The following is a 14585-nucleotide window of genomic DNA, read 5'->3' as shown; positions in this document are numbered from 1 at the left end:
GTAAGCAAGTCATGATATTGCATCGTGTGGTCTTTCTGCAAGAACAGATGAGTGCTTTTATTCAATTATTTTTTGCCTTAATGCTAGACCGATTTTGTATCTTTCATATTCTGCGTTTTGTTTAAGCTATTGGTGTAATATGATCAAGTATGTTTCTCAAACTTTTCACTACTACCGTGCTCCTGATTGAAATTTTTTTTTTTTTGCTAAACCTAAAAATAAGGAAATATTAGATCAATAAAAATATTCCATTTTATTTATTTTCTAATTTTAATTCTACTGAAATTTTAAATTAATACTATATAAAACATGAAGATGATTAAGATATCTTAAGAGAATAATAAAATATAAACTGAGCTATAGGAAACAAATGTTTTGAATATCATAATATGGAAAATAGATAATTTCAATACTCATTAAAAAGGGTGGGCTTGTTCTTTTGAACTATGCTTTGCAAATTGTGGTTGCATTTCTAGAAAGGCTGCTCTGTTTCTTTTGCATGTTAAATCTGGAATGGTACTTAGATCATTGCAAAAGGAATCGGCCCATTTAAAAATAATTTCTCACTTAAATAGTCCTGTCATATATTCAACCAGAAATAAGACTGTGTTAAATCTGATTGCTGTAGGACAGGTGCTGCAAAAATTGGTTTTCAACCAGAGAGTGAGCATCGAAACTGTTGTGGAAGTGGGTAATTTCAATAAGTTTAATAAAGAATTCAACTAATTATTAGAGGGGGTGGAAAGATGAGGTGAGATATAGGTTTTGGGATAGTGCTTGCTTCCTTGCATCATTTGCTAATGTTAATCTGTGGAGAGGCTAGTTGCCCTTATTTTTAATAAATAAGATAAAGGTCAGTCTAGTCTGCATCTGAAGGGTAGGGTCACGTATTTAATGAGCTATGAATTTAAAAGTTAATTGGGGTAAATAATTCAGTAAGGATTTTGATCACCTTGCCAAGCATTTTGTGCTGAAATTAATATGCTGACGAACAGAGGATAGCTATAAATGGACATTTCTGAGTGGACCAGTGTAGCACTGATTTCCCCCCCCCCCCAAATCACTGATTACTGATCTCCAGTAATCAGTGCTGCCTCCCCCTCCCTTCTGATCTTCCTTAAGGATATTGACAAAAGAGTACAGGTGAAGCTAACAAAGTTGTTGCTGACTTAAATTGGGATAAAGATAATGGCTAAAAATTAGAACCAGGCTGTAGTGCTCTGAAATGGTTTGGATTTTTGGTGATATGGTTTAAAAACAGGATTCTAAAGTATAAGTTTTTAAATGCTATTAAATGCACGATCTTACACCTGGGAAACAGAAACCAGAACAGCTGACTTCTGCTGGGGTGGAAGGCAATACAGGTGCTGCATAAGGATATGATATAAATTTAAGAGGTCATGATCAAAACCATGTATTGCAAACACAGGGACCAAGAAAGCATGTATCCTATCTATGAGCTTACACTTGGAAGGCAAAAATTGGGAGTAACTTGCAGAGCAACTAGAGTTTGGTGGGAGGATTAAAAGTGGTATAGAAATGCTGTTCCCTGACAATGATGATTAGACAGCATTTGGAATACTATATTTACACTGGTGTTCAAAGAAAGTGCATCGCCCCTTAAAATTAATTGTCGTCCAAATAACGTAAGTATGTGGCAATATTTCTTACAGATTGCATCAGATACGCTTGACATGCTTAGGTGATGATGTAATATTGCATCAGCTGTTACTTTTAGCGATATAAGCACACTCTGCAAGAGTTGCAGTCATTCCTTGCTTGTCAGGATGGCGAGTTACATGCAGTTGATGCCACGAAGAAAGAGTGCTATTGTTGCATTACGTGAGGAAGGATGTTCTTCCCGTCATATTGCTCATAGTCTTGTAATCAGTCGAAAGTGAGTAGATTTCTTTCCAAACTCGAGAATACTGATAGGAAAAAATGATAGTAAATTCTATACAGTGGGATCAACTGATGATGTTACCAACAGTAGATTCTAAATGAAGCATTCAAGGAATTAATCTTGAAAGCTATTAGGTTTTTCATACCAACTAAGAAATATTGTTCAAGGTTTAGGCTTAAATGGATGTCAGATGAACCAATGAAACTCGTGGCAGAGAAGAAAAATGAATGCAATGCATAAAAATTATCGGGTAACATATAAGCCTATGTTAGATATAAGCTAGTCTGTAATCAGGTCACAAAGGAGATTAAGCAGGTAAAGACAATTGCAATAAATCATTGAGGAGAAATTGCTGAAATTAAACATAAAGGCACCTGAGGTAGAAGGATCTATCCAGTTATACTAAGGGAGGCAGCAAAGGAAGTAATCAAACCCTTAGCCACAATTATGAGAGCATCCTTGGATTCAGGGGAGGTCCACTGGACTAGATAAGTACAAATGTATCCCCAATTCACAATGGGAGATCAAAGGGTGACACGGATATTTACAGACATGTTAGTTTAACTTCTGTTCCGGGCAAAGTAACTGAGTCACTAGTTGAAGAAGCAATATAGGATCATCTAGAGCAGTGGTCTCAAACTGGCGGATCGCATATGGTCCCCGAAGCAATTTTACACGGCCCACAAATACATTTCAATTATGTATTTGTTGTAAATACGGTGCTTATAGTTTTAGAGACATAGAAATATGGACTGAGCTTATGTGCACGACTGCTATTGAAGGAAAAAGAGATAGAATGAATAGGTTGGGGCTTTGTCACTGTATGCTTGTATGCCAGGCCACTTGACTGGGGTAAGGTGGGAGAACTTCCCACGTTGGTACAATCAGTAAATTTAGTTCGCCAGCTGACAGTTGGTGGCACTTCAGTATTCTGGTGTTTCCGATTTTTTTTCTATTGAGTTGGTACTTCTGATATATATTTTCCTTGAGTCAGTCACTAGTTGGTTACCTGGATGCACAGCTGTGCAGTTCATATTGCTATATAGATGGAGACAAACTAACTTACGGCTTATAAAACCTGTTTATTTGTGCTTGTTGTTAGATCTACAATGTAGATTAAACGATAGGTATTGATATAATGTAGATTCTAAATTTATATCAGTACCTATCATTTAGAATTGTGCATAACTTTTGAGTGTTGCTTTCATATGAAAATTCATCTTGTTAAATTAAACTTGTAAATAAAATTATAATAGTGATTTTAATTAAGAGATTAAACTGCAAGCCTTTAACAAAGGACGTGTTTTTCAAAATAAATGGGAAATTATGTACTTTTTTTCTGATAAATATATATATATAGTGTTGTGCGCAATAAAATTGTATGTTTTATTTGTAATAAGGGATTATCAGTTCCAAAATGTAAATTACATTGCCATTATGAAACAAATCATAAAGAAAAGTTACAGGTTTCTGAAATCTGGTTTATAACGACAATTTTTTTACTGAAGCAAATAAATCCAGTGAAGCAACAGTTCATGCAAGTTTTGCTCTCGTGCACATCATTACAAAACCATTTACTGATGGCAAATTCCTTAAAGATTGTTTGATTAAGTCTGCTGAACTTTGTCCTGACAAACAACAATTATTTAAAAATATTAGTTTGTCAGCCAACACAGTAGCGGAACATTAACGAAATCGCTAGTGATTTGTGATGTCAGTTAAAAAAAAAAAAAAAAAAATATAGATTTTGCAGCATTCTCAAAAGCAGTTGATTGAGAGTACTGACATCACAGATATAGCACAACTTGCCGTTTTCGTACAAGGTGTTACTGATGAATTTGAAGTAATTGAGGAATTATTGGAAATACAGTAAACCCCCGCTATTCGCGGAGGTTACGTTCCTGAGAAATGCTGCGAATACCGAAAACGCGAATACTGAGTAATGGCTCCCATAGTAATAAAGGGGTTCCGTTCCAAAGTATGAAATATATAAGAAAAACTAGTCTAAAATTGTCTATGTATGTATTATATGTACCTTCTTAATATATGACTATGTACATAGACAGTACATGGTGAAATGCAAGCATATGGCATCGAAATGAAAATAAGAAACAATCTAATATTAAATGTAATATTTATTAGAAATTTCAAACAAATTTTTCAAACCAGCGCCTTTGCTTGCTAGCAAAAAAAAACATCCCACCAGTGCTATCACCAGTTTCGCTAAAGTGTTGATAAAGGAGTTTTGCCTTTTTGCGAATGATGAGTGAACTTAACGGAATTTTATTTTGAGTTCGGTCTTCTATCCACAGATTTAAAGCTTTTCCATTTTTCTAATTTAACATCACGAGTTACAGAGCAAATTTTTGAAGCAATTAGCGCGTTTTCACGGACACTACGGCAAATTTTTTTCTTCCGATTTCTTGATTGATCGTACTGTTGACTCATTGATTTTATAATGTATTGATTTTATAATGTTTTGCCACTGAGGAGACGCTTTCACCATTAGAAATTGTCTAATAACTCAATTTTATTCGCTAATGTCATCACCTTCTTTCATATTTTCACATTTCTCTTTTTATTCGTAGCCATATTTTTGTAGGGGTTAGAAAGAATTTGTCCACAATAAAGTCACTTTCCTCCGTTAACACACTCGAAAAAGTCTGTTTTACACTGCAAAACGGTAGATTTATCATTTTTGTAAGCATATCAATTTATAAATTTATTCAATTTATAAACATATAAATTAAAAGCAAACGACGAAACCTTCCATGACAAACGCATAACACATACTGAACAAGGATTAGCGAGAAACATCCACGCTCGCGATTTTTTCACAACTGAGTGATGTTTTGACCGGGAAAGATAATTTTAGCCACGCCCATGTTTTTTATGGCGGAAAATATTCACGGCGTTTTAAAATTCACATTTTTTTAGGTTTCATTTTATATTAAATCGGCGATCGCGAATATAGATACTGCGAATAGCGGGGGTTTACTGTAATTTCTATGAAAGAAAAACTGATGCACAGGATATTTTTTTCTGAAATAACTGTAATAGATAAATATAAATTAAGTTGGGATAAAATGGTTGATTTGCAAGTGATGGTGCAGCTGCTATGGCTGGTAAAAAAAAAAAAAAAAATGGAGTAGCGGTAAAATTAAGAAATATAGTGAAAGAAGAAAAATTTCAGAATAATTTTTGCACTATACATTGCATTATTCATCAAGAAGCACTTTGTGCCAAATGTTTGCAGATGGATAATGTTATGGAAACTGTAACTAAAACAGTAAACTTTATCCGTGGACAAGCTCTGAATCATCAAGAATTTGTTGCATTGCTTGAAGAAATTGAAAGTGAGTACGGAGAAATGATTTATTATAACTAGGTGAGGTGGTTAAGTCAAGGTGCTTTATTAAAACGGTTTTTTGATATAATAAATGAAATCAAAATTTTCATGACACAAAAAAATAAAACCATCGACGAACTAAATAATGATACATGGATAACAGATTTAGCATTTCTTGTTGACTTAACTGGCCATTTAAATATTCTCAATAAAGAGCTGCAAGGAAAGAATAAACTTATCACTGACATGTATGCTTGTATTAAAGCTTTTAAAGTTAAATTGCAATTATGGGAAACAACTGGAATCAAAAAATTTTGTACATTTCCTACCTCTTAAATCCTGACCTATTATTTCAAATGAAAAATCTCAAGAATATGCAAGAAAAATAGCATTATTACGACAAGAATTTGAAGAAAGATTTTAATGATTTGGAGTCCGATTTTACATTATTTTCATTGCCATTAAAAACGAATGTGAATAACGCACCAGAAAATCTACAAATGGAGCTAATTAATTTACAGTGTGATATAAATCTTATTCAAAGATTTGAAGATACAGATTTGATTAACTTTTATTTGTACTTGTCAAAAGATAAATACCCTCAGTTACGAATTTTTGCAATAAGAATAATCGCTTTGTTTGGGAGTACATTTATATGTGAACAGTTTTTTTGCAGTTGAAAATTAATAAGTCTAAGAAAATAACCCGATTGACCGATGAGCATCTACAATCCGTGATGAAAATAGTTTCTAGTAATTTTTCTCCAAGGCTACAAACTTTATCAGAATCGAAACGCCGTCAAGTTGTAAGAAATAAAGAAGTTTATAAAGTTCTTATCTGTTACCCCAACTGGAGGTATTATCTAGATGTTCTGGGGGCAAAGACGTTTCATGTGAGCGGGTAGCTAATATCAGGGAAGAGAACCTAAAAAACTTCAAGGGTTGTGTTAGGGTTGTTAAATATAGAAGAACAGTAAATCTTAATTGTTTATACAGTAACGTTAGAAGTGTCGTCAATAAAATGAGCGAATTCGAACTGCTGGTTAAAACAAGTAACGCGGACATAATAGGGCTTACAGAGACGTGGTGCTACCCGGAAATTGGGGATGATGAGTTTCAGTATGGCTTGTATAATGTATTTAGGAAGGATAGGTTAGATAGAAGGGGTGGTGGGGTAATGCTTCTTATCAGAAGCAGCCTGAGTGCGACGATAGTTTTCCCGAATTCAGACATTTCACATGCTAGTATAGAGTCTGTATGGTGTGAGATAGTTTGAAACAAAGGTATAATGCGAGTAGGAGTAATCTACAGACCAGGTGATTGTGAAGATTATGACAAAAGCCTCTACATGCAAATGGAATGGGCAAGTAAAGCGTCAATGCCTTATTATGGGTGATTTCAATTTGCCTCTAATTGATTGGAGTAAATGGGAAGGAAACTCGACATGGGGAACAAAATTTTTAAATCAACTAGATCACTGTTATTTGTATCAACATGTCAGGGAAAGTACTAGAGAAAAGAATATCCTAGACCTCATCATCACACATGAATCAGATGACATAACAGGGCTGACAGTAGAGGAACCAGTAGCAGGAAGTGATCACGGAGTTCTACGGTGGATGATGACGAGAGAGGTAGCAGAAGTAAAAGGCAAAGGAATGGGTTTTAATTTCAGAAAAGGAAATTACAATGCCTTAAGGTACTACATGGCCTCTATTAACTGGGTAAATATCGTGCAGAGAATGAATACAATTGAACTGTGGTACACTTTTAAAACATTAATCACAGATGCCTTGAATGCGTATATTACATTAAAAAAATACTCCACGAGAAGGGTTCCAAGTTGGATGAATAGTGAAGTTGCCGCATTACTTGAGCAGAAAAGGTGGCATGGAAAGGTTACAGAGCAATAAAAAGTACTGAAGCCTATAACAGCTACAAGGTGATGTGTAATAGAGCCACAGAAAAGGTTCGACAGGCAAAGGCAGTTTATGAGAAATCACTAGCAAACAGAGCAAAGAGGGGGGGATAAAGAATTCTTCACATATATAAATGCCAAGAAGAGCAGGACAAACCAGGTCGGACCTTTACGTAAGGGAAAGGGGATAGTAATAAATACACCAGCTGCCATTGCAGATGAACTTAACAGTTATTTTGCATCGATATTTACAAATGAAAAGCCTTTTGTGGCAATGGGAAATTGTGGGAGCGAAGTTGAAAAATATGTAATTAATGATATTGAAATTTCGCAAGATTATTTAATGAAAAAACTTTCGAGCCTACAGACCAGTAAGGCTCCTGGAGTTGATGGAATATACCCTATAATCTTAAGAGAGGCGGCAAGCGAGTGTATTGAACCATTGAGGCTAATTATGCGAGCATCACTAGACTCTGGGGAGATTCCCTTGGATTGGAAAAGTGCAAATGTATCTCCCATACATAAGGGTGGCTCTAAAAGTGAAGTTGGAAATTATCGACCTGTCAGTCTGACTTCAGTAGTAGGGAAAATCATGGAGGCAGTGATCAAGGGTGGAATTCAGGATCATTTGGATCGAATTGAAATTCTCAAGGATACTCAGCATGGTTTTGTAAAGGGAAAATCATGTTTAACAAATCTGGTTCGCTATTTCGAAAGGGTCACTCATGAGCTGGATTTAGGGAATAATTTCGACATTGTTTATTTAGATTTCAGCAAAGCTTTTGACTCAGTCCCACATGAGCGGTTGCTTTATAAGCTGGAACAGGTTGGAATCACTGGGAAAATCCTTAGATGGATAGAAGGATGGCTTCAGGGCAGGAGGCAGAGGGTTGTGATAAATGGCTATTCCTCAGATTGGGTTGATGTAATAAGTGGGGTTCCCCAAGGATCAGTATTAGGACCACTGTTGTTTTTAATTTTCATAAACGACATCGATGAAGGGATAGAGGGTGTGATGTCTAAATTTGCAGATGATGTTAAAATTGGTAGAGTAGTTAATGATCACTGTCAAGCTGAGCTTCTTCAGAGAGACCTAGATAGACTTCAGGAATGGTCAGAAATATGGCAGCTGTGCTTTAATCCAACAAAGTGTAAGGTATTACACCTGGGAAACAGTAATCCCAAAAAAACTTATTCACTTGGTGGAGTTCAACTAAACCCAGTACTGGAGGAAAGGGACTTGGGTGTTACGATACGGTCAGACATGAAATTCTCTGAGCATTGTAAACAGGTTGCAAGGAAGGCCCATGGTGTCCTATCGATGATCTATAGAACTTTTGCAAGTAGAGATAGGGACGTGATAATCCCATTTTATAAGGCTTATGTTAGACCACACTTGGAATACTGTGTTCAAGTATGGAGACCGCACCTAAAGAAAGACATCGAGCTTCTTGAAAGGGTGCAAAGAAGGGTAACTCGCCTGGTGAGTTCGGCAAAAGGGCGTCCTCATGAAGAAAGACTTCGAATATGTGGGTTGCAGAGTTTGGAAACTAGAGACCTTAGAGGAGATTTGATTGAGGTGTTTAAGGCTCTGAGAGGCATCAGTAAAATGAATGAGGATAAAATTTTCAAGATTATAAATGATGCTAGAACTAGGGGACATAAATTCAAGTTACGGGGGGAAATGTTTAGATTGGACTGCAGGAAGTTTTATTTTAGCCAGCGAGTTATAAATTACTGGAATAGGGTTGCCTTCATGGGTGGTAGAGGCTGACAGTTTGGGGAAATTCAAAGGTCATCTGGATAGTACTTTCGGGTAAGGGAAGTGCATCGGATGATAGGTTTAATTTCCTTTTTATTTATTTTTTATTTTTTTTATTTATTAATTTATTATTTAGTTATTTATTTTATTTATTTTTTGTTTTTATCATTGTTTTGTTTGGATTTTTTTTTTTTTTTTTTTTTTTTTTTTGGCTGGTGCAGCATAAGCCATAGGCTTTCTAGCACCATGCGGCCATTACTAATACTAATAATTATTTACGTACAAACATGTATTTTTTTCTGTATGTGTCAAAGAAAAATTTAATAAATAAAAGAATAGGTTGAGAAAGAGAATTTCCAAACTTATACGCAACACACCACACATGCGTAACACCAGGTTATAAAGGGGTGGTATCCATACATTAGGGGTAAGTACGGTGCAATATGTATATATACATACTCATTTTGTTAAAAAAAAATTCCGGCCTGTCAGCTGCTTTCAGATCGTGCATTCGACCCGCATGCAATTTGAGTTTGAGACCACTGATCTAGAGAACACTGCAGTTATAGTTCAGACACAGCATGGGCTTGTTAAGGGGGGAATCTTTCCTGACCAATTTGATTTGATACTATGATGTGATCACAATGGAACTGGATCCAAAAAATAATTTTGATATCATATACTTGGATTTCAGGAAAGATTTTGATACTGTTGCACATAAAAGGCTGCTGTACAAATTGGAGCAATGTGGCATTAAGGGAAACTTGCTGCTAGGTATAAAGGGAGGGTTTAGTGACAGAAGATGGAGAGTGGTAATTAATGTACACTGTTCTTCGTGGACTAATGTTATTAACAGAGTCCTATAGGGTTTGGTGTTGGGACCATTGTTTTTTGTATTTATCAATGATGTTGATGAAAGTATAACAGGCTTAATGTCCAAGTTTGCAGATGATGCAAAGGTTGTCAGTGTTGTTATTAACAGTAACAATGGGACACTGCTGCGACAGGATCTTGAAAAGTTGGGCAGATAGGCTGAGAGGTGGCAACTAAAGTTGAACTTTGACAAATGCAAAGTACTGCATACGGGTAGCAGTAACCCCCAGAGTAACGTACAAATTTTCTGGTACTACATTCAGGGTCGTGGGGCATCAAAAAGACCTGGGGGTAATTGTGTAGTCAGATAAGTTTTCTGAGCAGTGCAGACAGGCTGCCAGAGCAGGTCATAGGATCTTCTCAATGATATACAGCAATTTTTCTAGTAGGGACAAGGAGTTGATTATTCCTTTGTAAAAGGCAACGGTCAGGGCACACTTTCAGTACTATGTACAGGTCTAGAGGTCTCAGTTTAGGAAGGATGTTGAACTGCTGGAACGAGTACAGAGAAGGGTAACGATATTGGTGAGGGGAACAAAGGTGTGCTCTTACTAAGAAAGGTTTAAGTTCTACAAATTGGAGCATCTGGAGACTAGGCACCTAGGAGATGATCTGATTTAGGTGCATGAGGCTTTGAATGATTTGAGCAAGCTGTGCTGATGGGATTCTTCCTCTTGCTTAGATTACAAACGTGAGGGAACATAAGTTCAAATTGACGAAATACAGTTGCAGAATAGATGAGGAAATTTGTCTTTAGCCAGCGAGTGGTTGATTGCTGGAACAAACTTCCATCTGTTGTGTGGAAGTTATTGCTTAAATAAATTCAAGGAAGAACTAGACAAACATTTGGAGTGAATGGAAAGTGATTTTTTTTTTTTTTTTTTTTTTTTTGTCTGTTCTATATAAGCTTGCTTTCTTGCTTTATATGCCACTACTAATGCTAATTTCCACTTAGTCTACCAAACCCCACATACTTTTTCTAACCGATTCCCAGTTATTGGTCGATTCAACCACTGTCATCTCCATTGTCTGAATTATTCACTGTATGATTCATTTTGCTTCAAGGTGGTATTTGTACATACATATATCCTTTCTGATCTCTGACTTAAAATCTACCACGTTTGTCATTTATCTGTTACCTCTATCATTCTCCTAACTCCACTAATCATTTGGAACTCTGACTTTCTCTCTTTGAAACTTGACTTTCTCCAGTCCAACTGTCCTAACAGTGAGGTAATTTTCCTTGGTGATTTTAATGTTCACAACTCCAGCTGGCTTCCATTTTGTAGTCACACAGACCCAACTGGTCGAGATGCTATGGCTTTTGCAACAACTAATGACCTTGCACAAATTGTTCAATTACCAACCAGAGTACTAGACAATTCTAACCACACAACCTACAGTCTTGTACTTTTTTAAACTAAGTACACAATCGAGGTTAGTGGTCCTCTAGGCACCTCAGATCACAACTTGGTGATGGTCTCTTCTCCAGCATACCTTTCTCTTGTGGCCATTCTCAAATTCTGGTTGTTTGGCATTACAAAAATGCAAAATTAGATCTGTGAAGATTTCTTTTCTTTGTATTTTTGATTACATCACTGTTTCAAATATGATTTCAATGTTTGCTCAGATCATGTCAGTGAAATTATTCTTGTAGGGATGAAATCCTTTATTCCACGCTCCACCTTAAAATCTTGTCCTTTATCTAAACTTTAGTTTTACAATAAATGTGCAAAGGCTATTCAAAATAAGAATGTTGCATATTGCAATTGGCTTGTATCCAAATCTCCAGGTTCATTTTCTGCCTACTCCAAAGCTTGCAACAGTAGTAAAGCAGTTATTAATCAGTCAAAACTAGATTTCAAACAGGCTAAGAGTAGAAAATTTGCTTCTTATTGAAATGGCAGTCATGCATTCTGATCTTGCCAAAGCTAATGGCTGCAACTCTTGCCCATCCCTATTCCTACCTCTGTCAAAACCAGATGCCACTTCAGCCAGAGATAAAGCTGACCTGCTAGCATCCTACTTATTTCCAACTTGTGTATTGACTATCTTGGTAAACCACTTCCCACCATTCCCAGTACACTCCAATCAGTGCCTCCTGTGATCTTCCATCAAAAGGATGTCAGAAGGATTTTGAACAGTCTTGCTGCTGAGAAAGCTCCAAGTCCTGGTGAAATTTCTCTACTTGTTCTCAAAACCTATGCTTCTGATCTTACTCCTGTTCTGTAACCTTTTTTTTTATCCCACTTATTTTGAAGATTTTTCCTTCTGATTGGAAACTTGCTCATATCCAAACAGTTCCTTAAAAGTTTGAAAAATCCTTCCCATCCAGTTATTATCTCATTGCACTTCTACCCTTACATCTGATCACTGATTGCCAGTATGGATACTCTCAATCCACTGGTATTATTCTGGCTTATGTTACCCATCAAAAATGGACAAATTCTTTAGAAAAGATCAATGAAACTCAAGCAGTTGCTCTTGGCATTTCAAAGGTTCTTGATTGTTTGACATAAAAGTCTTCTAAATAAGCTTCCATCGTACGGTTTTTCGACTGTCTTTTGTAATTGTGTATCCAGCTTTTTCCCCCAATTACTCACTGCAGGTGATGGGAGATGGCTCTGTGTCTTCTAACTTCTCCACTAATTCTGGTATTCCCCATGGTTTAGTTCTTTCTCCCACTCTTTTCCTCTTGTATATTAATGACTTTCTTCCATCGACTGGAAATCCTAGCCATAGTTTTTCTGATGATAGCACTTTGCATTCCACCTTCCAGTTTGAGAAACATTGCCTTGCACGAACAGCTTCAACTTCTCAAATATCCATTAGCAATTCCTTGAATGCTAATGGATATTTGAATGTAATTCTCCAGTGGGCCTAAGATATTTTAGTTGACTTTGATCATTCTAAAACTCAGTCCTGTCTTATATCTCACAAAAAAGATTCTTATGCTTATCTTCAATGACTCTGATCTCTAGGCAAAATTACATATTGCTATTATGGATTACCCAGACTCCTAATCTCTCTTGGCATAATCACATCAGAAATATTGCTCCCTCTGCATCTAAAAAACTGGGTTTTCTCTTTTGCTCTGTGTCATTTTTCTTCTGAACAGCTGTTCATTCTGTAAAAATTGCAAATCCACCCTACTATGGAATAATAATATTCCATAGTAGGGTGGATTCAATCTTCTTCTGGGGCTGTGCCCCCAAAACACCTCTCAGGCTTCTAGATTCCATTCAATAGAGGGCAGTTAGGTTAATTAATGCCTTTTCTAGAGATCCTTTCGTGGGCACAGTTCTTCTGAACTGTCTTCTATAATTCCCACTCTCTCTTTCAAAGCAGTCCGAACACATGCTGCTATCAGTCAACATCCATTTACTGTCCAACTTCAGTTTTCTGGAACAACCTTCCATTGTACAAGTTTCCTGAAAATTACAATCTACAGAAATTCAAGTCTGTCAAGTATCATCTTTGATCTTCTCAACTTCAGATCATGCATGGTAGTAAGTACTATACATTCTAATACCTCTTGTGTTTGGTGTTTTCATTTAAAAAATACCCTCCCTAGCTACCTAAAAGATGCAGTTTTAAAAAATATATAATGCGATATGTGGCTATTTGTTTTTCTTATGGAAAAAGTTTTTGTGCTTAGTAACACGACAGATTTTATTCAGGTATTTCTGATGTAGAAAAAAACTCCACCAGAGAGGGGTGAAATCCAGATATTCTGGCAGACTGTTATACAAATTTTACATTCCATTTCAGCTGGTCTCAAATGTTATTGCTACAACAATCCATTTTTAATGAATCTGTTACTTTTACCATTTAATCTCGATTAGATGCATGGAATGAACTTATCTTTAATTAGCACAAATAATCAAATTAAACAACTTTTTAATGGTGTTATTGATTTAAAAGCAATTTAGCAAAATATTTATAAAATTCATATCTACTGTTTTGAGGATTGATCGAATGTTCTTTTTTAAACTTTGAAGTCTTGAAGCATTCAAGAAATGCTTTTCTCCTATAAGGTAGTATTTATTCATTAATGGTAAATCATTCATGAAACCATGAGTTGGGATAAATTTCATATTTTTATTGATTTTTATTACAGATTTTTTATGACCTGGTGAGACAGATCAACAGAAAGAATCCAGAAAAAAAAACGAAACCTCCAAAGAAAAAATGTACAATTTTGTAAATAGGTAAGAAAAATAAATTTTTATAGTCTTATTATATAAATTTAATTTTTTTGTTGTTTTAATATACTGCTACATGATATTTCCAACCAAAAACTATTTTAAGAGTTTTCACATAATGGCAAACTCTTAAAATATTTAGAAATTAGCTAATAAATTCCTTGACAAATATCATATTTTTTTGCATAGAAAGCAAAATTAGAAATGTTTAATGGTATTTTTTAAAGATGTTATTATTCTGCATCCTTTGCATGGGAATATTTTTGCAAACAAGTTTAATCATCCATCAGGTGCAGAGCATTGAGTTTTCATAATTTTGTTATAACAGTTTATTTTATTTATGGCATGCTGCAGAAACAGTTAATGTTATGCATAATGTCTTAAGTTTGTTAATTTCAATAACTTTTGTTTTTGTTGAGAAGGATGAGGGGCTTGAATTTCTCAAAACTAGTTTTTATTCCATTGATTAAAAGGCATACATTATACTAGGTGGTAGATGACTCAACTGGTGCAATACCACCACTTTGTTTATGTGGTTAGGCTTGAAGTGGTGGAACCCATGTTTAGTCTCCACAG

The 14585-nt window shown here is 35.6% G+C and overlaps 1 protein-coding gene across 6 annotated transcripts in view; it reads left to right on the top strand.

Annotated features, from left to right (window-relative positions):
* The window catches only part of Rap1 (RAS oncogene family member Rap1), a 138350-nt gene that overhangs the window by 106801 nt on the left and 16964 nt on the right, over nt 1-14585 (top strand). For all 6 annotated transcript variants that reach the window (XM_090369676.1, XM_090369672.1, XM_090369673.1 and 3 more), the window contains one exon: nt 13925-14015. In XM_090369676.1, coding sequence (XP_090225802.1) covers nt 13925-14011 — 87 coding nt within the window. In that variant the 3' untranslated portion in view covers nt 14012-14015. The remainder of the gene's footprint in view (nt 1-13924; nt 14016-14585) is intronic.

The sequence above is a fragment of the Mastigoproctus giganteus genome, chromosome 3 (genome assembly GCF_048544385.1).
Source record: "Mastigoproctus giganteus isolate SK-2022 chromosome 3, ASM4854438v1, whole genome shotgun sequence".
Lineage (NCBI taxonomy): Eukaryota > Metazoa > Arthropoda > Arachnida > Uropygi > Thelyphonidae > Mastigoproctus > Mastigoproctus giganteus.
This window is presented reverse-complemented; position numbering and strand designations above follow the sequence as displayed.